The sequence below is a fragment of the Microtus oregoni genome, unplaced genomic scaffold, assembly GCF_018167655.1.
Source record: "Microtus oregoni isolate MIOR12 unplaced genomic scaffold, Mior012 000028F_ref0000031, whole genome shotgun sequence".
NCBI lineage: Eukaryota > Metazoa > Chordata > Mammalia > Rodentia > Cricetidae > Microtus > Microtus oregoni.
Window position 1 is genome coordinate 6,428,236 of NW_024543087.1, and position 26,641 is coordinate 6,454,876.

The 26,641-nt window shown below is 40.7% G+C and overlaps 2 protein-coding genes across 4 annotated transcripts in view; one reads left to right on the forward strand and one right to left on the reverse strand.

Annotated features, from left to right (window-relative positions):
* Window positions 1–1,386: 1,386 nt before the first annotated feature.
* Azi2 (5-azacytidine induced 2) lies at window positions 1,387–24,506 on the reverse strand. Of its 3 annotated transcripts, none has more exons than XM_041676994.1 (8): window positions 24,184–24,506; window positions 18,682–18,902; window positions 16,706–16,831; window positions 16,155–16,254; window positions 15,048–15,196; window positions 9,976–10,070; window positions 5,277–5,395; window positions 1,387–3,016 (listed from the first exon to the last, which is right to left on the reverse strand). In XM_041676994.1, exons 2-8 carry the CDS (start codon window positions 18,895–18,897, stop codon window positions 2,607–2,609), a joined length of 1,215 nt encoding a protein of 404 aa, XP_041532928.1. In that variant the 5' UTR covers window positions 18,898–18,902; window positions 24,184–24,506; the 3' UTR covers window positions 1,387–2,606. The 3 variants fall into 3 exon arrangements, with proteins under 3 accessions (XP_041532928.1, XP_041532927.1, XP_041532929.1); XM_041676993.1 differs by having other exon boundaries at window positions 24,102–24,505; XM_041676995.1 differs by lacking the exons at window positions 16,155–16,254; window positions 18,682–18,902; window positions 24,184–24,506 and having other exon boundaries at window positions 16,706–16,833.
* An 81-nt stretch (window positions 24,507–24,587) lies between these two features.
* The window catches only part of Zcwpw2 (zinc finger CW-type and PWWP domain containing 2), a 111,737-nt gene continuing 109,683 nt past the window's right edge, over window positions 24,588–26,641 (forward strand). The window contains 1 exon segment of the mRNA XM_041676996.1: window positions 24,588–24,688. The gene's annotated coding sequence lies outside the window, so the exon portion shown is untranslated.

Here is a 26,641-nt window from a genome sequence, read left to right on the forward strand (position 1 = left end):
CATGGCAACTGGACTTCACTCCAACACTGAGTGTGCTACTGTGGGCACCAGTCCCAGTGTCTGTGACAACTTAGCCAGCCTTGCCAGAAGATTGGGTATATAGGCAGGGCTTTGGCCTTTACATGGGCTTATTTGAAAACACAGATGAAGTTAGGTGAATTAATTTTCTGAAACCTTTGGAAAAGTTTCTGCACTATGTTTTTTGATCTTTTCAACTTCATATAATCTCTGATTTTAAGAAGTTGTCAAGTGTGAACTTCTGTAACACTGGGGATTCGGGAGGAGGAACTGTGGTTAAGTTTCTGCTCCAGTGTGTTAGTTTGAGCCTTGGCTGGGCTTATTTATTTATTCATTTATTCATTCATTCATTTATTTATTTATTTATTTATTTTTTCCACCATGTTCTTAAACAGAAAGATAAGATTTAGCTTTGGCTCCAATCCCATGAAAACATTTTTTTTTTTCTCATTCAAATGTGTGCTAAGTTTCACACAGTACTCACCAAAGAACTATTTTACTCCTGTCAAAGAATCCATTTTCTCAGACCACAGAACAGTAAGAGGTGGCCAAAGGCGAGCAAATACAGTAAGTCTAGAGACTACAGAATGGAGAGTCTGTTGCCACTGGTGCATCTTATAATTCACAGGGCCACAGTTCTTGTTTTCAGTGACTCAAAGAAAAGGTGTTGCAGTTGTTGTAAGAAGTGAATGAAGTTGTAACAAGATTTTTGTTGTGTGTCATATAATCAATAGGTATTAGACAAATTGCTTATAGTCATCTCTTGTACCTGCTGCAGATGTATCTTTGGTATACAGGGTTTCAGCAGTTGCACACTCATAGGGCATGTTTATTCTTGACTTACATATGCATTCAGTTTTATTTTGGCCTCAACTCAATACAAGAATCTTTAGAGGTGTAGGTTTTTCTCGGGCTAATAAGTTATCAAGAGGGAGGAACAGGTACTTCTAGTATTGAGTTACAGGTGTGCTTAACTGGATTTCCTTACCAAAAGAAACCCAGCTATTCCAGAAAATTTCAAGGGAAACACTTTGGAGTGTTAGGCTAATATGAAAAGGACTAATAAAAATGCCAATTTTAATGAATCACAAAATACAGATAGTACCATGCCACCTCTTCAACCACAGGGTTGACTAAGTGTATACTTAAGCATTTCTGGCTAGGTAAAAATATTTTGGGGTTCATCTTTTCTAGCTAAGGGTTCTTACACAGGTCATTAACACTTAAACTGTTAAGAGCATTAATCCAGCTGTTGTAGCATTCCTTTTTGATAACTTGTTACTACTAGGAAGAGGGAATGTTTGAGAAATAAAATTAATACCAGACTTTGGAAATATACATAGGCAAGGACATTATTTCACATCCAACTCCATTTTAAAAACAAAAATAATTTTAATTAAAACAATTTCTTGGCATTGTTCAAAACATTATAAGCCTCTGTTTACAAAGGAAAACTTCTAATCTTGGTTTAAAAAAAGGCAAACCAGTAAGCTATATTAGACACAAGACAGATGATGGATAGCTCCACAGCCACATGAGCAATGTCTCTGCTTTATTATTGTCTGTCTTGTATTACTATACAAGATCTGAAATCCTTTAAATCCTTTAAATTCAGGATATATGAAATGCCATTTAGGAAGTCTTACATCAAACAGGTAATACATGATTACTAATACTCTTAATGCTTCAACCCTGAAGGAATTTAGATGAATTTCCACATGAAACCATCTTTGTTATGTCCTTAGTTACTCACAGGTGACTTGCCAATTAGAATGAATTTGGATATATTTTGTAATTAGACAGCACAAAATTTAGTTCTAGATGCAGTTAAATAAAAATCACTTTCTCAGATATCATACCACAGTATCAAAGCTGCTCTGTGTAAGACAAACAGCTGTCCTGCCAAAAATGACCATGACACACAAGAGGCCACTAAAGATGCTGCTCTTTCCACTTCTGACTGCATGTTGTGTAGGGTTATATAGTTTACTCACACACCTTATCATTTTTAACACTTAGGATTTGAATATAGTGGGGAAAAGTTGGCCTCAATGGTCATTAGTTCAAGTCTTAGAATTCAAATTGCATTTTAAAATTGTATACACATTTTACTTAAAAATGATTCTAAATCTTAAAACTTGAAACACAATAGCATAGGTTTAACCTACTTTTATTCTATTATATTTCAAATTCTTATGCATCAGGAAGTCAAAGGAACACAACCTATTCACACTGCCATTTGCTTCTCGATACAATCTGAAGCAGCAGACATGGGTTTTTTTTTATATTAAAGGCTGCTTTTTATTTAATGAGTAGGTATTTAGGCAGGTCACATACTTTATGAAACCATGTCTAGAATTTCCATTTCCATTCTTAATCCAAGAAGCAAAACCTTTTAAGTGTTATTAAAGGTACAACTGGAAGTTTTCATACTGGAAATCCACTATATATAATGTTGTACAGAATGTACAAATGTACATATTGGAGAACTGCAAGGTTTTATTCAAAGTCCACTTCCAGTCTAAATAACCTCTTGGTAAACCAGTGGGAGTTGGCGTCCTCCTGTTCAAATCAAGAGTCCCATCAAATTAACTTTTGTAAATACAGTTCTGATTATGTTGATCCAAGTAATGCAGGGGTGGCAAGTTGGGTAAAGGTAAGGTTTTGTTTTTATTTTCGCCAAATGCTGTCTCACTTGATTTAGGAGGGCTTGGGAATACCCAAGAATTATCTTCCAGAGAATTTCTGCCATAGGAGCTGTGCTCCTCAAAGTCTGTACCATCATTAGGGATCCGTCTCTCGTTATCTGTCCACGACTGAAGAAATGCTTTCTCTGATAAAACCTTTATATCTCCTGGTAAAGGACATGAAGCATAACAAGCAGCTTTGCCATTTGGTGACAAAGGGGGATGTCTTTTGTATGTTGCAGTAAAATTTGTCAAGTGCAATTTCGTGCTGTCTCTCCCAAGGTCTTCAACACATCCTGCTGGGGTGCAGGCTACAAAGGAAGCACAGGCTAAGGGTCAGTTTCCTAGCAGTTGTGGCTGTAAACATGTCATATACTAACTCTGTAACCGACACTAACATGAACACTGCCAGTTCAGTATGTTCATCAGGAAACTGGTTTGGAGATTCTGAACAGATCTGAGTTCTGACAGACCACATACTTACTGCCACTGAGTTAAGGTCATTCCCTCAGCAGCAAGTGGATGTAGGAGTCCCTTCCTGCCATGTCCTGCTGATGCAGTCTCCAAGACATAGGAAGTGTCATCTCTTTACAAGGCAAAGACCAGTAAAGCTCTTGGCCTTCAATGTGGCGAGTTTTAGAGCATATTGGTGCCAGTGGGGACTGAGAAAAGTAGTAGCGGTTTTAAATATATTCCTTTGCTTATTCAAACTTCTCTGTGGGAGAGGGGCCAAAAATAACTTATTTTTATAAATATACTTTGAATTCTTAAGAATCAAATGAAATTTTAACATATATTCAATGGTTTTTTGGATAAAGCTTTAAGTTAAATTTCTTAGAATAAATACAATGATTAATATAATTCTGCTTTAGTCAACATAAAAGGAAATAGGTCTTTCATGCATACAATGGCTTAGGAAAGACCGCTGTGAGTAGTATTTCGCCACAGCCAGTGCAGGCACACCGCAGCATCTTCTACTCTTCTCATTCAGTCTGCTACAGTTGGAAGCTACATTTTTTCTCAACTTAAGGCTGACCCAAGTGGACTGAAGGCGTGGCTGCATGCAACCTAATTATGTGTGGGTGTGGGTGTGAGCATAAGAATGCAGGTACACACACACACGAACATGAAGGTCAGAGGACAACTTTCCGGAGTTGGTTCTTTGCTTCCACTTGTTCTTTCCTCACACTTGTAGGTGAGCCCTTCCAGTTGCAGAGCCATCTTGCTGGGTCAACTCATGTAATTTTAGAAGAAACAAACTGAAACATTTGTGTGGGGGAGTAGGAAGGGTGAATAGAGAGAAAAAACTGAAAGTAATTAATTCTTCTGGGCAGTAGTGATGGGCAGGTCAGCAGTAAGTAAGCCATAACCCTTCTACTTAAAACCATGACTTTAGGGACTCGTGACCCCTGGTCACCTGGACTTAACACTGTCAAAGGAAATGTTCTAGAAACTGACAGTGCAAAGGCATTAAAAGCCTGTGTTCTCAGTCAATTAAGAAGGAAGACAAAATGGAAAGAGTTCTTTTTTTCTGCTGCTTTGGAACACACTACTTCTGATATAAGTTGTACTGACAGCTTGCTCCACACTAGCTGATGCCCTCTAAGGGCAGTCTGACTTCTGCTATCCACCTATGGTGTCTTCATAAGTAAGCTGAACTACTGGAGAACGAGGGAAGGTGAACCATAAATTAGGTTATGCTTGCCTAACACCACATTAATTTGCCTGATTCTTAAGTACCCAACACTGCAGAAATCAAAAAAAACTTTGAATTCCGCCCCCTCCCCCCAATGTGAAACATTTCCCTTACAAACACTCCTGAGAATATTTTTGAAAGAATTTTCTTGTTCTCCTTTAGGACAATCAGAGGTGCAAATAACAATTTTATATTAGATGCTGATCACCTTTCAAAGTCATCACATTCCTTTGAGAAGTAAACTTAAGGCATTGAATGTATACTGTATGCGTCAGACATAAACCTTTCCTGCAATGGGAGATGCAAACACTCACAAGAACAGCGCTGGCAAAAGTGCCCACTACTAAGTTAACAAAAGCTCAAAAGCTTTAGTCAAACAATGCATGTAAAAAGAAAGCAACGAAAAGTTTTTGTTGAGTCTGCCTTCAATCAGACATCCTGTATGGAAAAGAAAGCCTCTAAGAAAATGTCAGGAACTAAATGAATCAGAGTTGTTTTGAAAATGAAGAGCTAGGTCTTTGGTATACTTCGCAGTACTGAAATGAAACTTTGGTTTGGAGTTCTTTTTAAATATATAGTTGTGGTGAAGGGCCAACTAGAGCAAACCTAACACCTCAGCCTTAGACATGAGCAACACTTGGCTGAGAAAAGCCACAAGGGGAAAGAATATAGTACTGAAGAAAAAACACCAGCAACACCTTTATGTGTGAAGCTGACCAGCTAGAGACTGAAGCCGCAGCAGGGAATGGGTGGAGTGGACACACTGCACACAGCCTGTGTATCAGTCATCGGATGAGATTTTGCTAAGATAAAGTAGCTAGCTGATCCTCAGACAGTGTGGCTGGAGTCGGCATCTCCAGCCAGCAGGGACTTGCCTTTCTTGACTGCAGCTGAGGTCTTCAGTTTCCTGAGAAGTTCTGCTTGCACCTGCGTCACCAGGTGTAGGTTAGACATCTCCCTCTTCAGCTCCCAGTATGCGTGCTGCATGTTATCACTAAAATGGAATTTTAAAAACAAGTTATACTAGTCCTTCTTAGGTGTAAAGGGGAATAACTTTACAAGCAAGCAGGTTTATTTTTATATTGTTTTCTGACAATATAAATGAAACTAAATATATTTAATTGGAATGTTTTAAGTGAAAAACACCTAGGGATAACATTGCCCCAATTTCAAGCAATAGCTACTGTAACAAGCAGATTATGATAAACATTCTAACCATTGAGTTTCTTACTGGCTCTTAAAACCAAGGGTTTATTTTAGCCAAAACTGCACAGTGCTGTTAGTAAAATTAGTAACTAGTAAGAAATACGTTTCTCCTTTGTCAATCTGATCAAGAATAAAATTGCATTTATTCATGTCTGGTCTCTGAGTCCATCTTTATCTTTGGATTGTTTTGACACTGTGAAATGAAGTAATGAGGAGATACCCGAGACCACATTACGGCAAAATTGAGGCTTCATGCATTACATTCTTTATGTCTGACTGGGCTGTCTCATACTGTTGGTTCTAAACCAATGTGACATGACAGCACAAGACATTAGGAGTCACATGACTTTCCCCATAACTAAGCAGCAGCTAGAGAAGCAGATTATAGGAAACAGAACTTCAAAATGCCTTTCCATAGTTTTATAATGAAAAGGATTTTATCTCAGAATCTGAAATTGTTTTATATCTAATTTTAAAAGCTTTTATTGTCCATTAAATTCTCTTAGGCCCATGATTTTCTTTAGGTTCGTAATTGCCAACTAAGTGAACTGAAATCTTCAGCACATATTCTTTTTTTACTGCACAGTCATACCTGAATTAGTCAATGTAAGAACTGACTCCATAATATTAGAACAACCACTATTACAGGTTCGAGAGTGTAAGTAGTATGGGAAGAAAACAAAGCAAACACGCTACCTCATGCTTCAATTTTTTTCTGTCTAATAAATAGAACTTAAAAGGGATAACCCTGAAATCTGAATCCAGTATCTAATTAAAGAAGCAATAGGTATTTTAAAACAAGTTAAATTGTGTGAGGTAAAATTTTATCTCTTTTAACAACGTATTTCTACCCTACTTGGGCTGCAGTTTTTGTATTATGAACTATACTGCTTTGAAAAAAAATCTCGCATTTTAAATATCATTATTTATCCTCTGGTGTATTTAACCAGCTCTACATCAGAACCAGTAAACAATGGAGATGCTTTTTACAACTGCTGTTGTATAACGAAGTCTGTCTTCAGTGTGAAGAAGATTGCTGGTTCCATGTAAAATTCTGGACAGTGGATAGTTTCAAAGAGTCATTTCAAAGTTGGGTCCTCTACTGAAACTCAGGCACACAGGCATGAATAATATAGTTTGAAAATAGTTTATTGTTATAAAATGGTGAATTTGAACCTAACTTTAAAAATATTCATGATACTTGGGTACTCAAACACCAAGTACACGTCAAGTAAAAGATGATTATAAAGGTGTTAGTATCAATACCTAAAGTACATGTTAAAAATTCAATTTAATGATGATTGCTTAAAAATGAGGGTAAGATGAAACTACATCACCAAAATTTGTCCTTTGCTCTTAGTGTCACCTACACTAAAACTACAGATTAAAAAGATACGTGGACTGTGGGAGAAATACCTAAGAAACGGCTCAGAAGTTCAAGAGTGTTGGATGGAGGCTGCTTGTGGTTCCTGGCCGCCTGGCTAGCTTAGACCCGAAAATAATCACACAGAAACTGTACTAGTTAAATCACTGCTTGGCCCATTAGCTCTAGCTTCTTATTGGCTAACTCTTACATCTTAATTTAGCTCATTTCTATTCATCTGTATATCACGACGAGATCGTGGCCTACCAGCAAAGTTTCAGCATGTCTATCTCTAAAGGCCATGGCATCTCTCTGACTCGGCCCTTCTTACTCCCAGCATTCAGCCTAGCTTTCCCTGCCTACCTAAATTCTGCCTTGCTATAGATCCAAAGCAGTTTCTTTATTTATTAATGGTAATCACAGCACACAGGGGACTTCCACATCACAAGAGTGCTTACTGCTCTTGCAGAGGACCAGAATTCAGTTCCTTGCATCCAACTGCCTTTAACTCTAGTTCCAGGGACCCAATGCCTCCTCTGGCTTCTACAGGCTCCTGCACACCTATTGCCCCCATAAACATGCAGGTTCACAAAACACATGTACATAAAAAGATACATTTTAAAACCCTAAGATGGGTTGGCAAGTGACCTGAGTTAAACTCCTGGAAGCAAGGAAAGAGTGAAGCTGAGATCAACTGTACTGTTCTCTCCGACCCCCACGCAGGCTCTGAGGCACACGTCCACACTGCCCTCCAATATCTAAGATTGTTACTGTTCACACACAGGCTCTGAGGCACACGTCCACACTGCCCCCAATATCTAAGATTGTTACTGTTCACACACAGGCTCTGTGGCACTCGTCCACACTGCCCCCAATATCTAAGATTGTTACTGTTCACACACAGGCTCTGAGGCACACGTCCACACCGCCCTCCAATATCTAAGATTGTTACTCTAAGATTGTTACTGTTCAAACACAGGCTCTGTGGCACTCGTCCACACTGCCCCCAATATCTAAGATTGTTACTGTTCACACACAGGCTCTGTGGCACTCGTCCACACTGCCCCCAATATCTAAGATTGTTACTGTTCACACACAGGCTCTGAGGCACACGTCCACACCGCCCTCCAATATCTAAGATTGTTACTATTTACAACTCCTCCTCTTGTGGATAACGACATCAAAGCATTATCTTTAAAGTGTGTGAAAATGATTGGTAATTCTATGTGTGTGAACAAATGCTGAAGCCATTATATAAGAAATGAAAAGGCAAGTTATCTCTCAACTTCTCAGGAGGGTTCCAAGTGTTTTTGAGCCTATGCATGGACTGCATACCAATACCACTTTGGCCTACTTTCTTTTTTTTTTTTAATTTTTTATTTTATGTGCATTGGTGTGAAGGTGTCAGATCCCCTGCAACTGGATCTTCAGACAGTTGTGAGCTGCCATGTGGGTGCTGGGAATTGAACCCGGGTCCTCTGGAAGAGCAGTTAGTGCTCTTAACCACTGAGCCATCTCTCCAGCCCCCAGGCCTACTTTCTTTAATGGGTGTATAATCCTAACTTGCTTTAAATGACATAAGGAAAATACATTTTGTGTATATAGTTGCTTCTAAAAAACTTGTATTGCAGTTTCTTGAGTACTAAAATGATAGTCACTGTACTTGAGAGCCCTGAAAAATAACACATAGGAATAATGATGGCTAAGTATTCATTATGTGCTAGGCACTTGATCACATTCTCATACCATCTTGGCAAAATGGCTGTGTGAGCCAGTGTTCTGTCACCTTGACACAGGCTAGAGTCATTGGAGAGGAGTGAGCCTCAACTGAAAAAAATGCCTCCATAGGGTTAGGATGAAGGCAAGCCTGTAGGTCATTTTTTAAATTAGTGATTGGCATGAGACGGTCCAGTTCATTGTGTGTGGGGGGAAGGGGGCACCCTTGGGCAGATAGTCCTGGATTCTATAAGAAAGCAGGCTAGGCAAGCCATGGGGCAAACCAGTAAGCAGCGCCCCTTCACAGTCTCTGCATCAGCTCCTGTCTCCAGGATCCTGCCCTGTTGGAGTTTCTGTCCTGACTCCCTGATGATGAGCAGTGATGTGCAAGTGTAGGCCATGGTGTTTCATCACAACCACGGTCACCCTGACTAGGGCAGGGAAATCTCATTTTGCCCACGATCAGACAGGTTCAGAAGTCAACTCCACAAGATTGCCTTTTCAAAGCTGTCTTACTTAGCCACTCTAAGTACTGATCACACTGCCCTTTTAGGGGACAATATTTTCTTAGGCATTGTTATTATATTTACACCATGTACCTGTAAAGGGGTTAAGGGCCCACACAAATAGGCTTATTCTAAGTACAAATTTTCACCCCTCTATCTGTCTGCATCTTAGGAGAGCATTCTATGTTCTGTTCAGAAAATACTATAAAGTCCTGATCTGTTAACCAACACTATATAACAACCTTTTTGTAAATGAATACTGTTTATGACAAAAAAGGAGAAAACTCATCTATGATTCCACTTTCAGACATACTGTTTTCTTTAGCATTTGAAAATTCACTCCATTACCTTAAAGAAGCGGTTTTCAACCTGGGAGTCCTGACCAGGACACCAGATATTTACATTATGATTCATTACAGTAGCAAAATTACAGTTATGAAGTAGTAACAAAATAATATCATGGTTGGGGTCACCAGAACATGAGCAACTGTATGAAAGGGCTACAGCATTAGGAAGGTTGAGAACCACTGCCTTAAAGGAACTAAAATGGTATTTGTTATAGAAGTAAAAGATGGATACTTTGAAAATTGTAATTTCTCTAAAAAAAAGTCTTTCAAATATACTTGATAAGTACGGCATAGCAGGTCAGGTCAAGCCTACTGGTAAGTAACTGTTGAATCATTTTTATAAATACATGATGACCAGAGATTACAGCCGGCACCCAGAGTATCTGCTCCTATGGTTAAAGCTCAAGCACATCATGAAGGTGGAAAGCACACAGACCTGTGGAGAAGGCCCTGGTGTTGAGTGTGCTCCTCCCTCGACAAGCTTGCTCTGATGAGATCTCTGTCCCGCAGAATGTCTTCCTGAGATGGACCCTGTCATGTGTTTAACAAAGAAAAGAAAGGAATTATTTCAGCTTTCTCAGTTCTTGACCATCACAGATGTTTCAACATCCGCAGAATACGTTTATAATTGTATAAAGTATAAGACTAGATTTCAGACTCAATTTTAATCAAACACCGCCACTATCCCCAAAATGTCCAAATCACTTTCAGTTATTTGGAGCGTTCATGCTTTCATTTTCCTTTTAAATGTGTTTGCATGAGTTTGGAGTCCTATAAAACATACGTTTGAACATATCGAAGTGTAACCCATTACATTACTGTTTAAGGTATATTTGCGTGAATTCTATGGAAAATGGGAGGTTTTGGCATTATTTCTGTACACCCCCCCAAAAAAAAAGCAAAAAATGGACAAGTTACTGTTTTAACCATCGAGCCATCTCTCTAGCTCCAAATTTATTTACTTTTATGTGCACTGGTGTGTTGTTGCCTGCATGTATATCTGTGTAATTGTCAGGTCCCCTGGAACTGGAGTTACAGACAGTAGTGAGTCACCATGTGGATACTGGAAATCAAACCTGGGTCCTCTGGAAGAGCAGCCAGTGCTCTTAACCACAGTTACTGTTTTAAGACATACATTTCCTCATAAAATGAATGACCTGGTAAGAACTTTCCTGTATGTGTAAATATTTTCGTCTTTATTTTCAAAAACTACATAAGAAATTGATTCCAATTTCAGAAAAAGCAATTTTATCTCTTAAAAAACCCAACAAACCCCATGCCTGAACAGTGTTCTCACTTGGGAAACGCTACAGAATTTTATCTTATTTTCCATCAAATGCATATGGGCCCACTGGTTTTATTTTTCTTGCGGTGGGCAGAGGAGAGACTGTCGTGTTTTAAAAGCATCGCATTACATTAGAATCATTCTCAGGAAATGTGGCCGAGGTTTCTAGTTGTCTCCTCGGCCTGTTCTCATCTTCTTCACTGATAATGGCATTTGATTTGGGGTTCGGTACTGTGACGCCAGCTCAAGACTGCATTTCCCAAACTCCCCTGCAGGTACAGCCTTGGCAAGAACTTCTTCCAGTCCCCACATCCTCCAAGCTTTTATTTATTTATATTGTAGGTGTGACACAACAAAACGAAGCCACACCTCTAAAGATACTTTTAAAGAATCTGATGTACTCGTGATCTTCTCTAACAGTCTCACAGGTATTAATTTGTTTATCAGGAGGAACTGCTGGTGTAAGGATGAAAAAAATTTACTTAATACTTATATAACATAAATTATAGACCAGGCATGTGGCTCACTCCCATAATCTAATACTTGGGAGATGAGGAGGACTGCCATAAGTTTGGGTACAGCCTGGGCTACATAGTGAGTTCTGGGCCAACTTGGGATACAGAATAAAGGTCTGTCTCAAAAGTACCATCTCAATGCTACACTTTAGTGTAACAAGGGAAAGCTATTAGGACTTCACATATACCCTACATTTGATGTACTGCAGTATAGGATTTCAAATAGTTTGGGGCCCTGGCTTTACTGCAGTGACAAAGTGCATGTGGACAGCCTGTGGAGAAGGAGAGACAGAATCAGCATCAGGGAGGTCTGACCACCAGCATCGGAGACATGCTCTGGGTTGTTCTTTACTGCTCTCCATAGAATAGAAATGAAAATGATCCTCAGACCCCTTCAGTTTTTGTGTCATAAATTAAAAAAATAGGCTCCTTAGTGAATATTTAAAATACACATTTACTGGAAACCTTCTCTTGAAAGCCAACAATACAAAATAAATATTGTTAGGATAAGAAAATAGTTTTATACTTACTGTCACTGCAGAAAAGGTTGAACCTAGACCAGCAAAAATTAAAATCCTCAAAAGGATTGTCCTTAACATGCAAAAACTCCTTACGGAAGTGAGTAGGCTGCACTGCTGTGAACAGCACTCTTGGGAATTCCCTCAAGGTCCACATGTCCACATGCACTATAGCTTTCCTGGGACCTTCACTACACTGCCCAACACTAGGGCCCCACACTGGTTATTTACTTTAACTCAATGTATTATATCACTGTGGCTGAGTCTGAACTCTCAGAACCAACTGCTCTGAATGTAAATGGCCAGGGTAAGGTGTTGGGAAAGCCCAGCAGAGCCACCTCTGAAATGCTGACCTTCCTAAGAGCAAACACTAGTAGCCAAGTTTGCAAATAGTCAATAGAGAGCTACTAGTATGACCACAAAGGCTGCTGCTACACACCCTGAAGGTATCCTAAACTATGTGTCACATAAATGGTGTCTTAGCATTTTAAAATTATGGGCAGAGTAGACACAGACAAGTTATGAATGTGAAAATAAACTACTTTCTTTGGCTCATTCTTAAATTTCTATATCCAAGAAGATTTTACTCAGATTTAAAAGTACATAAAACCTCATAGTTTTAACTTGGAAACCTTGGGGGAAAGCCACCGGCTCCTGTTAGTTTGTGTCTTAGCATCAGGTGTGGTATTTTTCACAGTAAGACCCCCTGCTGTCAAGAATGCAGGACTAGGAAAGCAGCACAGCCTTCAGGTTCTCTTGCCCCTTCAACACTCCTCCCTACCTCACACCAAACTCTAAAGGTTTCTCGCCTCTCAGAATTCATGTCATCATCAGTTTAAACTGATGGAACTTTCAAAAGGTTCTTGCACTTCTAATAACCTGTTTCTATGAACTGCTAGCATATGATAGATATAAACTAAAAGCACATTTATTCCCTAGCACCACCTAGTGGAACAGAATAAGTAAGAAGAACCACACTCCACTTCCACAGACACTGTCTTTCTGAATTACTCTAAACAAATTTCTTTTTGTTTTAATGTATGTACTGAATACACTCTGTCCATGTACTATGCTAACCTCTTTATACAATCCCTAACTTAACATTTATGAAAAGAGAGTTATTTAATGCCCATAGAAAATAAATTTCTTGAATGTAAATGACATTCCTAATTTCCATATTCAATAAAAAACACAGTGAGGGGCTGGAGAGATGGCTCAGAGGTTAAGAGCACTCACTGCCTGCTCTTCCAAAGGTCCTGAGTTCAATTCCCAGCAACCATATGGTGGCTCACAACCATCTGTATGGGGTCTGGTGCCCTCTTCTGGCCTGCAGGCATACACACAGACAGAATATTGTATACATAATAAATAAATAAATTTAAAAAAAAAAAACACAGTGAGCCAGATTTCTATGATCGCATGGTACTGTTTCTCATTCTATAGTGAAAAGTATATGTATAAAATGTAAACATACTTTATTTATAGAAGCTATCAAATTATTTCCTTTCAAAAAGAGAATACACACTGACAATGATTCCGAGTTTCAAAGTGCCAGTCTTCTCTAGCAGGCAAGCGAGCAAGCAGCTGTTTTCAAGGGACTCATTAGTGGCTGCGGTCACTGAGCTTATGGAACAGAACGCTCAAGTACGGAGAAATGGTGATATCTAGCCAGCCACAAGTTTAAAGGTAGGGCAGTAATGTTTAGTGCAGTCAAGTAACAGAGACAGAAACCATTTGGGCTCTAAGCCAAGTAGACATCAATTTTTGGGGTGCTTTCTTTTACCAGGTCCAGGGTTTCCAATATGGCTTCTCACTGTCCAGAATGGATGAAGTTAGTCAGGTGGAAGCAGAAAGCTCCCGTGCTCTGACATGCGCTCATTCTCAGCGGGCACTGACAGATAAAGACTACATTCTACAAGAGAGAAGTGTGAGCACATCTGCCACATTTGGGGTATGGGTACAAAACTCTGGCTGAGTCAGAGAATGGCAAGCACTCCACTTTTAGAAGGTGACCTCCAGGGAAAAGTAGACAGGAGTCCTTAGCAGTATGTAAGGCTTTGATAGGCAAATAGTTGAGGTGAGGATTTAAATACACAAATGTAAAAATATTCTGGTGCCATTTTTTCATATTCCCCGGCTTCATCTGAAAACTCAGCTGTTTTTGAACCCAGGGTAAATCATGGTAAACAGACTCCTAGGGAGAAACTGAGAGGCAGTCTGCCAGTCTGCGTGAATGGATGACTTTAGGCTAAGCATGCTAGGGTGGAGGCAGTCTGCATGAACGGGTGACTGTAGGTTAATCAAGCTATGGCAGCAGACTTGGCAGATGTTTTTCTTGTTCATTTTCCTAATTCTTGAATTCTCAAATGTTTTGAGTCTTCTGAAAAGAAACAGGCTATGTAAGGCTTCCTTTGTTAGTGGTAAGCTTGTTTTTTCCCCCCAAGAATTCTATAATGATGTCTCTTTTGTCTAAACTAACCAAACTGTTAGGTTAAATAAAATGGAAAAAGTTAAAACTAAGTTCTCTTTAAAATTTTCAGACACATTCAAAATGAGAGGAACCCTATGGAAGGGAAGTTTGGGGAAAATTAAAATAAAAATTAAATTATTGGTGGTTTGAATGAGAATAGTCCTCCTGGGCTAAGTTTAAATGCTTGGTCTGCTGTTGATACAACTGTTTAGGAAGGGTTGGGAAGCATGGCCCTGTTGAAGGAGGTGTGAGTGACACTGGAGGGTGGGGCGGGAGGTGGAATTTGAGGTATAACAAGCCCATGGGATTCCAGATAGCTCTCTTTCTCTGTCTTGCGCCTGTGAATCAGATGTAAGCTCTTTGCTATCGCTCCAATACCCTGCGTGCCTATTGCTATGTTCCCGGACATGATGATCATGGAGTTAAACCCTCTGGAACCTTGACCCCCAAATTAAATGCTTCTCTTATAAATTGCTTGGTAATGGTGTTTTGTCACAACAATAGAAAAGTAACTAAGAAATAGTTCAATATACATTTTAAATCAAGTCTTAAAATTATATTCTTAGGTGAGAATGAATATATAGGATATATGAAATCCTAGCAACAATGAACATTCTATGACTATAATTAATTATAGACCTATGACTTAGTACTTAGTTACACAACCTATATATGATTCACGAAGTGCACAAAGTTCCCAATGTAACAATGCTGAAGTACCATCTGTTTGGCTTTCTGCAGCTCTACTTTGAGATCGTTGCATTCCTTCCTCATGAGCTCCAGCTCTTGTTCCAAACCATGGATCTTCAAGTCACAGCTTAACTTTTCTACCTCCCAGTTAGATGAGGGTGGATTTAAATTCCTCATCACTAGAAAAAAGATAGACAACAAAATAGTTATTTTTGCTTTTAATACCAAATACAGTTCCTAGGTGACACTGGTAAAATATCAGTAAGTAACCAGCACAAAACAAGCATAAATACTAAGGCTCAGCCAGCATCATGAACTCCATCAAAGTTTGCAATTTGACTGACAGAATGCATGTCAAAACAACTTCACTCTTAAACACCTGACTATGGAACTTAACACAGCTGGACCCTACAGTACCTGACTATGGAACTTAACACAGCTGGACCCTACAGTACCTGACTATGGAACTTAACACAGCTGGACCCTACAGTACCTGACTATGGAACTTAACACAGCTGGAACCTACAGTACCTGACTATGGAACTTAACACAGCTGGAACCTACAGTACCCGACTTAGTCCTTCATTTCTCCATCTCCAAAATGTCCCGCCCATCAACCTGCGAAGATCTCACATTGAATTTTTTACTGAAAGGTCTGTCAATAGGTGTTTCTTTTGCTTATCTCACGAGACTGTAGATGGGAACAAGGCTATCATCTCTATTTCCCAGACAAACTTTCCTTTTCAGCATCTCATCTATACATTTCATCAACTTTCAGGAAGAAAAAGATTTAAGAGACAATCAGGCCACTCCATGACAACATGTTTAACTGTGGGCAGTAAGTTCAGTAGGAAGGCCAAGTCAGGAGAACTCAGTGGGTGAGCATTTTGGAGAGGATGGGGTTTTGTCTTTGCTCCTCTACTTTATCATGCACTGCCCTTGAATAAATACATCACATCTTCTGTAGGGAAAGTACAATTTTCAGATAAAGAAAAGTTAGTAAGATATTGTGTGAAAAAAAGAACAGAAAAAATTAGCCTTTATCATACAGATATAGGAAACGGATTATGAATATAACACACAAATGGAAAGATCAATTAATTCTATTAGAATATTCATAATAAGTAAGTGGCATACCCTGCTGAGTTTCCACCTCTGTTCTTAGCTGCAGAAGCTCTACTTCTTTAGACTGTAGCTGTTCATTCAATACTTTCAAAGATTCAGTGTTGTCTTTATTCTAGTTAAGTAGGGAAAATGCCAAATTACAGTCAATAAAATCTCTAGGTTTGTCTTATTTCTTACTTTTTAGGTCAACATTGAATAAATCTCATTCTAACTTTTAAAAGCAAGATGGGGAAAATGAACCCTGATTCTCACTAATCTTTGTTTCTTAGGACATCACTGCTCACTGGATTAAAAACAAAACAAAAACAAAATAAAACGTCCACAATGAGTAATCTGACCTTGTCATACTTTTTTCAAAGTCAGTCAGTGGTGCTAAGAGACTTTAAGTCCTTAACATCATTAAATACTAAGCATTTATTTTTGTATGTTATTGGAAAATATAGTTTTCCATATGCCATGAACATGTTTATTTTAATTAATAAATGTAAATGTTTAACCCTTTAATTCTAAACTTCTTGCAAGACAAAATAATTAAAATATAAAGTATTTTCAAATCAACTTACTATTTTCTCCAATTTGTTCTTCAAGCTGTCTCTCTCGATGCAAACCTCTCGATATGCATGATAGGCCTTATTCACTTGTTCTCGTCCCACAGAACTTGTTTCTTCATCTGCTCGAGCTCCGGCAAGCTGATAGCATGACATTAGGGGAAGAAACCTTCAGTGAGTATTCTGCAGAATCACGTAAGTCCATCTCGTGATGGCTCTACATCTTACTCTAACCATGGCAACGTAAAGATAAAGCCTATGTTTGCCTATAATTAAGTGACTATTGACTCCCATACAATCTCACTAACAAGACAAATATAATAGAAAAAAAACTCAAAAAAGAAACCCAAACACATATGTTTGTTGCTCAACAGTAATCTGTACTTTGTACTATCTGCTTTATAATATATGTAATTATCACACTATAATACAGTAGTCTTGGAAGTGTCCGGGTATTTTCCAAATCTACAGTATCTAATTTCTATCACCAGAAAAGTATCAAATCAGACTCGACTTCTTAAGGAATACACATGTCACTTCATTAAATCTTACATTATTCCAGCAATTGAAATTAATAGATTGATGGTTACAAAGTACAGATTTTGTATGTTAACTATGCACTAAATTCCATGATTTTATTGAAGTTTAAAAGCATAACTATTATGCTAATATATGACAAGCAGACTTAATTACTAAGTTAAAATGAATGAGAAGAAATTATGATAATACTAAGAAATGACTTCCTTGCTTTGCCATTCCACCAAGTGAATAAGTTCTACCAACACCCACCCCTCAAGTTTTTAAATACAGGGAAATTTCTTAAGAACTCATTTCTTGGACTGGAGAGATGACTTGACAGTTGGGAGCACTGACTGTTTTTCTAAAGGATCTGGGTTCAATTTCCACCACCCACGTGGCAGTTCATAGCTATGATTCCAGTTCCAGGGAATCTGACATCCTCATACAGAGACACATGCAGGCAAAACCCCAATTAAATAAATTAATTAGTCTTTAAAAGAAAACAAACTCATTTCTTTTACCATTTGAAGTTCTTGTTTTTGTAAGATAATAATACAAACCTGATTTGAAGAAATAAACTAATTAGAACCTTAAAATGCCAGAAATAAATGTGCAGCCAAGAAAAAGTTTGACATATAAAGTCAAGTTAAGTCTGATGATTTAGACTGCATTTCGGCTACCTCAGATAGTATTAAAAAATGTAAACCTTAGTATGGGAAGTACACATCACGGTCAGCTTCAAGGGTTACTCCTACTTTCCCCAGGAAAGCAAAGAGAATACAGAAGTAAAGGGTCCGTCCAGTCCCGCTGAAGAGCTTGCCAACCACAGCGAAGCAAAGTCATTTACTAGGATCTTACTCTTCTGTACAGACTTGGAAATGCTGTTACAGGCATATACCAGGGCGGGGTGACAGCTCAGTTGGTAAACGCTTATTGCACAAGCGTGCAGACCGGAGATCAATCCTCAGGTTAAAACCCTGGTGGTGTGTGTACTTGTAACCCCAGTAAAAGGGAGACAGTGACTGGAAGATTCCGAGGCTCCCTAGCCAGGCAGCCTAGTCTAATTAGTAACCACTGTGACCTAGTGTGAGATCATGTCTCAACAAAGAAGGTGAACAGCTCCTAAGGAACAACACCCGAAGCTGATTTCTGGCCTTCAAATATATGCAGGTACACATGCGTGTGACACGCACACACACACACACACGGAAAAAAACTGACAACAATACATAGCAATGACAGCAGACAATATGAAAACAAGGAAAAGAAAATGCTGGAACAGAAAATCTTTAAGTTTTGAAATCTTGTCCTACGAGATTACCAAGCACATGGTACAACTGATGCAACATAGTTTAGTGGTGAACAATTCAGAAATTCTTACTTAGTCTTGGAAGACAGATTAGAAAATATTTTAAATATCAAATATTTGGAATTATTCTTTATGTCAAATATAATCAAAAGAAAAAAATGACCTTTTCTTCCAAAGCCCTTATTCTTTTCTTTAAGAAAGAGTTTTCTTTCTCTGAATCTTTAAGTCTCTTCTTGATGTCTTCATATGCGGTGACAAGAGCAAAATGTGAAGCAACAGACTCATCTCCTGAGTACCCTGAGAGTGGAGTCACCGTCTCTCTTCTGTGGGCTTTCTCATGGTCCAGAATGCAGATGTCATCTTCTACTAGTGTGTCCATGGCAGCTATGGAGTCGAGAAAGCAGGGAAGACAAGCTAGATTTACAACGTGAACACTGAGAACAACCTTAAAGCTATCCTTTCAGGGGGAGCACAGGGTAACTGCTATAAGCAAGCTGCCCAGGCTCTAACCCCAAAGAGAGGCAGAGGCCTGGACTAAAGTACAAGATCTCCTTTGAGGACATGCCTCTAATGATCTAAGGATCTTCCCTAATGCCACACTTCTGGAAGGTCCACAAGACCATCACTACCACTGTGGGGACCAGACCATAACAGTTGTGAATCTACTTAACAAGTGTTAAGTGTAAGGGGCTGGGTGACTTAGTGGGTAAGCTGTTATGGCTCAGGAAATATTAATAGCCACTTTTATAATATAAAGGATGAAAATGAATACAGATAAAGAACTTAGATCCAGTACTATAATCTATTACTATTAAGTTCCATAAAAGTATGAAATTACACTGGATTAGGGTTCAGCAGTAGAACATTTGCCAAGCATGTATCAGGTTCTAAGTTGGATCCCTAGCTAAATAAAACATGACTGTAAAATACTATTTTACCTAAAAGAATATTTTATAAAGTTACATATATTATAATAGAGATTATATATAACTATATATAGCAAATCTATCTACCTACCTATCTAATAAATGCTGTGATGCAGTCTAATTTTAAAGGAGGTAAAAACTGTATCCGCACTATTCATCTGACTTAAATATCAAACCTACCCTAATTGGATAGAATTTATTGAATTTGTGTATCTTCTAAAATCAGCTAAAACCAAAAACTAATAAACTGCTATACGAAGACAAGAAATACTTTTAAAGACCTGAGCTTTTTACACTTTTGTTTTAAACAAAGCTCCAAATAATTTAATTGTAATATCTGTACTCATTTTTACTATTAGTCATTCTCTAAGCAGAAATACAAAATAAAACCCACATAACTCAGAATGGCTTTGTACAGAAAAATGATTATAATGTATAGATAAGTAATATATCTGAAACTTCTAGAGCTAGAGGGATAGGGGATGGTTTTCAAAGATGGTACCAAAATGACATTCGTTGACCCTTATAAGGAGGCATTTTAACTAAATTTAATCACACTTAACCTTTTGACAGTTTGCTAACTTCTAGTAGGTGCACAATTTTAAAGACATGACAGTGTGAGGAGGGGGAGCTGAAAGGGGAGTGACAGGAGGTAGGAGACAGACCAGAGAGTAAGTGAGGTTTACTTTTAGGATGAAGAGGCTGTCAATTTTGGCCCATATTCTATAAAAGGTTTTCAAAGATAGCCTAGACACGACACTTACACTCGTTAAGTAGATCCACCACTGTTACGGTCTGGTCCCCACAGTGGTAGTGATGGTGTTGTGGACCTTCCAGAAGTGTGGCATTAGGGAAGATCCTTAGATCATTAGAGGCATGTCTTCAAAGGGGATCTTGTACCTTAGTCCAGGCCTCTAACTCTCTTTTCCTACCTTGATGGGAGTTATTTCTCAGTGCCCTGCCACAATGGGCCACTTACTCCCCCCAGAGGTCCAAAGTCAAGACACCCATCTTAATAACTAAATTTCTAAAATTGGGACCCAAAAAGTTATCTTTTACTTCATAAGTAGCCCATTTACTCGTATTTCACATCAGAACACAAGGCTGAGTCATATAACCACCAATCAACTACTCGGCCCTGTGCTGCTCAGAAGCATCCACTTTAATTCCCAAGGCTCCCTACAATAAGAGGTAGAAAGTCTTATTGCAAGAGAGAAAATTGGCCAGGGTGGGTCAGATTAGTGTTCAGCAGATGCTGTCTTGTTTTAGAGCCAGAGTTACTAATATTTTCCCCTCCACAATCAACCTTTTTTTTCCCAAAGAAAACCTTACATCCATCAAGGCCTTAGAAAACGAGTAGGGAAGCTCACATCTGTATCCCAGCACTTGGAAGGCTGAGCTGGAACGACTACTACCAGTTCAAGACTGCCTGGGCTAGAGAGAGAGTCCCAGGCAGTCTTGGGCTAGCTACAGTATGGAACCTTGTGATAATGTAGCTACAGAACCAGCCAGCTAGCCCACAAGTTTGATGCTTCTGAGTAAATGGCACTAAAGTTAAATAATCAAGCTAATGCTAATATGCAACATTTTAAGAAACTTGCTGGTACGTATTCTTATTTACCATAATTAAAAAAATACTTACATTCCAATAATCTTTAGCAACTTAGTGTCAAGAATAGACAAACACAGTCACTGGACTGCTGCTGAAGTCTAGCAGAGGAGCATCTCTCTAGCATAGAGAAAACTGGGATTCTATGTTAAATTCTGCAAGGTGACAACAGTTGCTATGAGACCGTGCATCTACCAGGCAGCAGGTCATAGCACTCCTCTCCTTCCTTCTGCTCTTAACATGCTTTCCACCTTCTCTACCAGGATGATCTCCGCACTGCTGGTGCTGAGATTAATACAGATGTCTCACGCAGGGCTGGGCATTCAGTCTCTAATTCTCATCACTTTGACCCAGCATGCATCTCGCCAGTGACTGGTGACCACTGCAAAAGGAAGCTTCTCTGACCAAGTCTGAGAGCAGCCGGATTTGCCCATCCCTGCAGCAGGGCTGATCGAGAGAGTTGGGTTGAGTGGTTTGGGCCTGGGGAGGATTGGGAAGCCCTTACCTGCCTGCACTGAGGTTAGGATTAGGTGGGGGTGGGAGTTGGACCTCGTGCTCAAACCAAATACAGGTTTTTCATAAAACACACTGAATGTTGTGATTGTAATTTTTCCCAATAAGAATCCAGACAAGCTCTATGATACAATGGCCTAAGGTTAAGAAACTCAAGTTCTAGTCTATGATCCGTCACCCTGATTATATACTAGTTCACTTCAGCTCTCTGGATCTCAACTTTCACAGCTATACATAACAGGCTTGGATTGTATCATTAAAATACCACCTCCTAATCCAAATACAGAATGGCAACCTGAACAGATAAAAAAAACCTCACAGTTGTGTCAGAAACTGACTGATAAGTTAGATATATTTACACTAAACTTGGCTAGAAAAAAGCTACCAACACCAGAGTCAAGGAAATCGACTTAAAGAGGTGAGTAAACATCTTTATGATCATACCTATGGCGCGTGAAGGAGCTGGGGTTTGAATTAAGGCCTACTGTGCACTACTTTCTAAACTGAATACTGTTTAGAATTCCCACTGGCGGGCTGGAGAGATGGCTCAGAGGTGGAGAGCACTGAATGCTCTTCCAGAGGTCCTGAGTTCATGTCCCAGCAACCATATGGTGGCTCACAACCATCTATGAGACCGGGTGCCCTCTTCTGGCCTGCAGGTGTACATGCAGGCAGAACACTATATACATAATAAATAAAATCTTAAAAAAAATTTCCATTGGCTTCCTATCTCTGAAAAGTTAGGATATTTGAGAACCCACTTCATCTAGGTCAATTAAACAGTGGGCAAAAAAAGATTGTCTTATGGAGGAGAACCAGGAAATAACAAGTGACTCTTTTTCTCATTTTAAATAATTAGGGGTAGGAATGGCTTCTGTTCCTTTAAAAGGGATTCTCAAGCGCCCTTTTAAAAAGATGCCAGCACTTCATCGATGCACCTTTCCAACCATATGCTCTGTAATTCATTAAGTCTCCAAAAGCTTAAGCACTATCAGATATGCAATATGAGTAATTCCATTTTCATGATGATCCTGACTCACGGCCTGCAAGTAGTCCAGAGCCCAGCTGCCATGGCTAAGGCTTTCAAGACTCAAGTACAGCTCTGTCGGCCTTCCCCTCATCCTCTACTGCAGTGCATCTCAACGCAACCAACACCTCCATGAGATACTGTCAATAACTATTTTCTAACAATGAGACAACTTCAATTCAGGGAAGTGCCATTAAAGTTAGGTTGGTCCCATTCAGAAGTTTATTATTATTATTACCGCATCACTTCACTCAGTGGGCACTACAACGACCTGTGCTAACATTAACGAAGCACTTCTGGTTTAGGCAGTTTTACACTAGACACTGTGCTTCACCGTATTTTTTGAAAGAGGTCTCACTGTGTAAGGGGCTGGCCTGGAACTCAGAAACCAGCATGCCTGTTTCCCAAGTGCTGCGATTATTTAGGGCACGTGCCACCCAATGCAATGTGTGCTTCACCTTTTAATGAACTAGGTAGTTCTTAAGAATTCTTTAAATCAAGGTAAAAACACTGAGATGGGTAGGCACATATCAAGTCACAGGTGAGGTAATTACATATGCAAACAGGTTGCCAACTCAGAGCCAGTCCAGCTCTTAGAGACTGTTATCTGGAAAGTGAGCAGTGTACTTCAGAAAAGGGGAAAGCAAGCAGGACTAAGAGGCTTAACCTCTAACTCGTGTTATGTGAACAGATGGAAAATTCAATGCTTACAGCCCAGGGCTTTTGATCTAATCCACTGCCGTTTCCCATGACAGCATGCTGGCTCTTGGATATTAAACGCTCACATTTGCATGAAAACGAGCATTTACGAACCTTAGGGCAATCAGTATTTTGTAGCGATCCAGTAAATAATCCCAACTATTCCCAGTTTGAGAAGAAGGAGTGAGTACCGCGGACTGGGTCACGACATTTTTGGAGAACTAGAAATGAAACTGCTTTAAGATTTTGTTCACTCCAACTAAAAACTCAAACGGGGGGGGGGGGGGGCGGGACGGGGGATGTCTTCTGTATTTAAAGAGCAGAGGCCAATTTCAACCCCAGTGGTCAATGTTTTTGATTATCGTATTATTTTGTTCTGAGCAATTTATGTTCTGATTTGTAGTAGCTTCCATGGGTAGTCTATCTCACCTCTAAGAACCGGGTTCCCGGTGAGGAGGACTGGAGTGCTAGCCTACCTTGCAATACAGCCAAAAAAGGACTGACGGTCACTGCCCAGACGCCATTGACAGTACCCGTGTCCCTTTCCCTTTCCGACATAAATGCCACCTCAGTGCAGGAAATAAAACTGAAAGTATTCCCAGTCGATCAAAGTACGGCCGTGAAGGCTTGGGAAGAGCCTGTGGCAGCCGGGCGGTGGGGATGACAGGGGCTGGGGATGCTACGCTGGGCCGCTCCGTACCGCAGAGGGGCGCCGGGGACAGAAGACGACGTGTGTGTGGCCAGGCGACAGCCACCAGGCCGGTCCAGGCCGTCTGCACCCTCCCGGCGAGCGCGAGCGATCCACTCACCCTGAACCCTGGCTACGTAGGGCCGCCCCCAAGGCCACCGGGTTTCGCTTCCCCAGTGTTTGGAAACCGACTGAAAACAAACCGGGTCGCCAGGGGTCACCACGGGCTTCCGGTTTCCTCGAAGACACCGCCGCTCCCCTCGTCAAGGTGGCCGCCGCAGGTGTACCGAGGGAGTCCCATGTCTTCGGCCGCGGCTCCCGCAGGCCTGTCGTCGGGGGGCCAGGGAGGTCACGGGCGAGCCGAGCAGGAGCGGCCCGGGGCCGCCCGAGCAGGCCCGTTACCCAGCAGCACGCGCGCCAGCTCGGCTGACGAGAGGTTTCTAGAAGGGGCCACGAACGCCCCGCAGCCCACAAAGGTGTCGCCGCTGCACACACCCTGTGAACCAGCGCAGGGCGACGAAACCGGAAGCGGGACCTGAAGGATCTGCGGGCACCGCGGAGCGGCGCTCTGGCCGGGAAGGGCGGGGCGTACTACAAGTCCCATGAGCCTCTGCGCGGGCGCGCGGGGGGGGCGGTGCACCACGAGTCCCGTGAGCCTCCGCGGCGGGGCGCACTACGAGTCCCAGTGGTCTCCGCGGCGGGAGCGGGGTGAGTCGTCGCAGCGGGCCGCGGGGAGGCGGAGTGGAGCTGGGAAAGTCGCGGGCCGGCTGCAGCGGGGCTGAGGCCCGTGTTCAGGGCGCCCTCTAGCGCGTCCTTTCCACTCGGCGGCCTCGCTGGTACCGGAAGGTGGGTGGCTGCGGCTCGGCTTGGCGGCGTCTGGCGTGGTGTCTGCTAACCCGCGAGCTGACGTGCGTCCGCGCTCCCTGGAACCCATGCAGGCCCCGTGTTGCGGGTCGCGCGGCGATCTCCCTGGGTGTCCTGTGAAGCGAGGTCGCTGTGTATTTCCCACGCCCCTCACTGGCTCAGTTGGGGTTCCGGAATCCTCTTCAGTGACGTAGGAGAAGAGGGGACCATGGCCAACTTTGGCTTGTTCTGGCTTCCTTAGAGTTGCCCCCCCCCCCCTTCGCCCCTTGGTTATTTCTAGGTAACAGCCTGTCTTTTTTTTTTTTTTTTTTTTGAGGCAGGGTCTTATGCATCCCAGGGTGGCTACAAACACACGTTTTCCAACACCAGGTGAAGAATGAGCATCCATTAATTCTCGCTGTCTATAGCTGACTAAATCGTTTCCTTTTTCTCGTTTTCCTTTCTTTCTTTCGTTCGTTTTTTCGTTCTTTCTCCCTTTCTTTTTCTTTTCCCCCTTTTTCTTATTTCCCTTTTTTTTTTCTTTCTCCTCCTCTCCGTCCTTCCCTTCCTCCTCCCTCTCTCCCTTTCGGACCTGGAAGGCTTCAAGTAGCCCAGACTGGCCTTTAGACTCTTGAATTTCTTGGTCCTTGTGCTTCCACCTCCCAGGTGCTGGGTTCACACACATTACCAAACTCTGTGCAGCTCTAGAGATTGAACCCGAGGTCTTGTGCATGCTGGGTAAGCATTCTACCTCACTGCCTCTCTTGAGGACAATGGATTGTGTGCTTAGGTATAGATAAGTTAATTACAATCTTGGGGAGTCACAGACAGAAGAAGCCCACAGGCTCCAGATTATTTCCGGTTAACTGTGAGAGTCAGTTATAGAAAGTTAACGTCCATGCCTGCCGACTAGAAAAGCTCATGTTTCTTGGTACATTCTTAAATACTATTTTGTCAACTGGAACCTTAAACGTTGTCAGTGTTCTGTAGGAAGGTCTCAGGATATAACACTGTCTCTGGGTAGGTACCTTTTTCACTGGAGTAGATCTGCATTTGAACAAACAAAATAGATGGACCCTGGCATAACTCGTGACTGTGATGCAGCTCTCTTTGGGGCAGATACTTATTTTTATGATTATACAAGTCTTATTTTGATTAATTAGCTTGCTTGAGCAATGAAAAAACTTTTAAAGTGTTTCTGTTTTTAATGTGTGTGGTGCTTTGCCTGCTTGTGTATATTCATGCAGTACACATGGAGGCCAGAAGAGGGCACTGTATCACTGCCATCAGGAGTTTGCATAAGTTGTGAGCCTCCCTGTAGGTGCTGAGAATTGAGCCTAGGTCCTTGGGAAGAGCAGGCAGTGCTCTTAACCACTGGGCCGTCTATCTAGCGCCAACTTTTTTGTTTTAATTTTTTTTTAAGTGCTTCATCTCTGAAAAATGCTTTAGTATGAATCATGTTTTTAGAGAAATAAAATTTTCAGTGAGTTTCTATATATAAGTTGTATACTGAAATTTCATCATTCCACCCTCTGGATCATATATTCTGTGGTCTGTTCTATATTCTGAATACTGTATTCTTTGTGGACCTTGTTAGACGCGATTCTTAATGTCAGCTGAACAGAATTAAGGTGTCAGAATTGCCACATTGTAAGAGCGGAGTCTTCCTGTTGGTACCGTCCTCAATGCCATGCTGTCAGTGCATTTTAGAAGCATTCTCTCTATATGTCTTACATACAGACAAAGTCTTCTAGGGAGGGAATAGTTTTAATAAAAATATTAAGTATTAAAACAGTTTTTAAAATACTAGCAAAATCA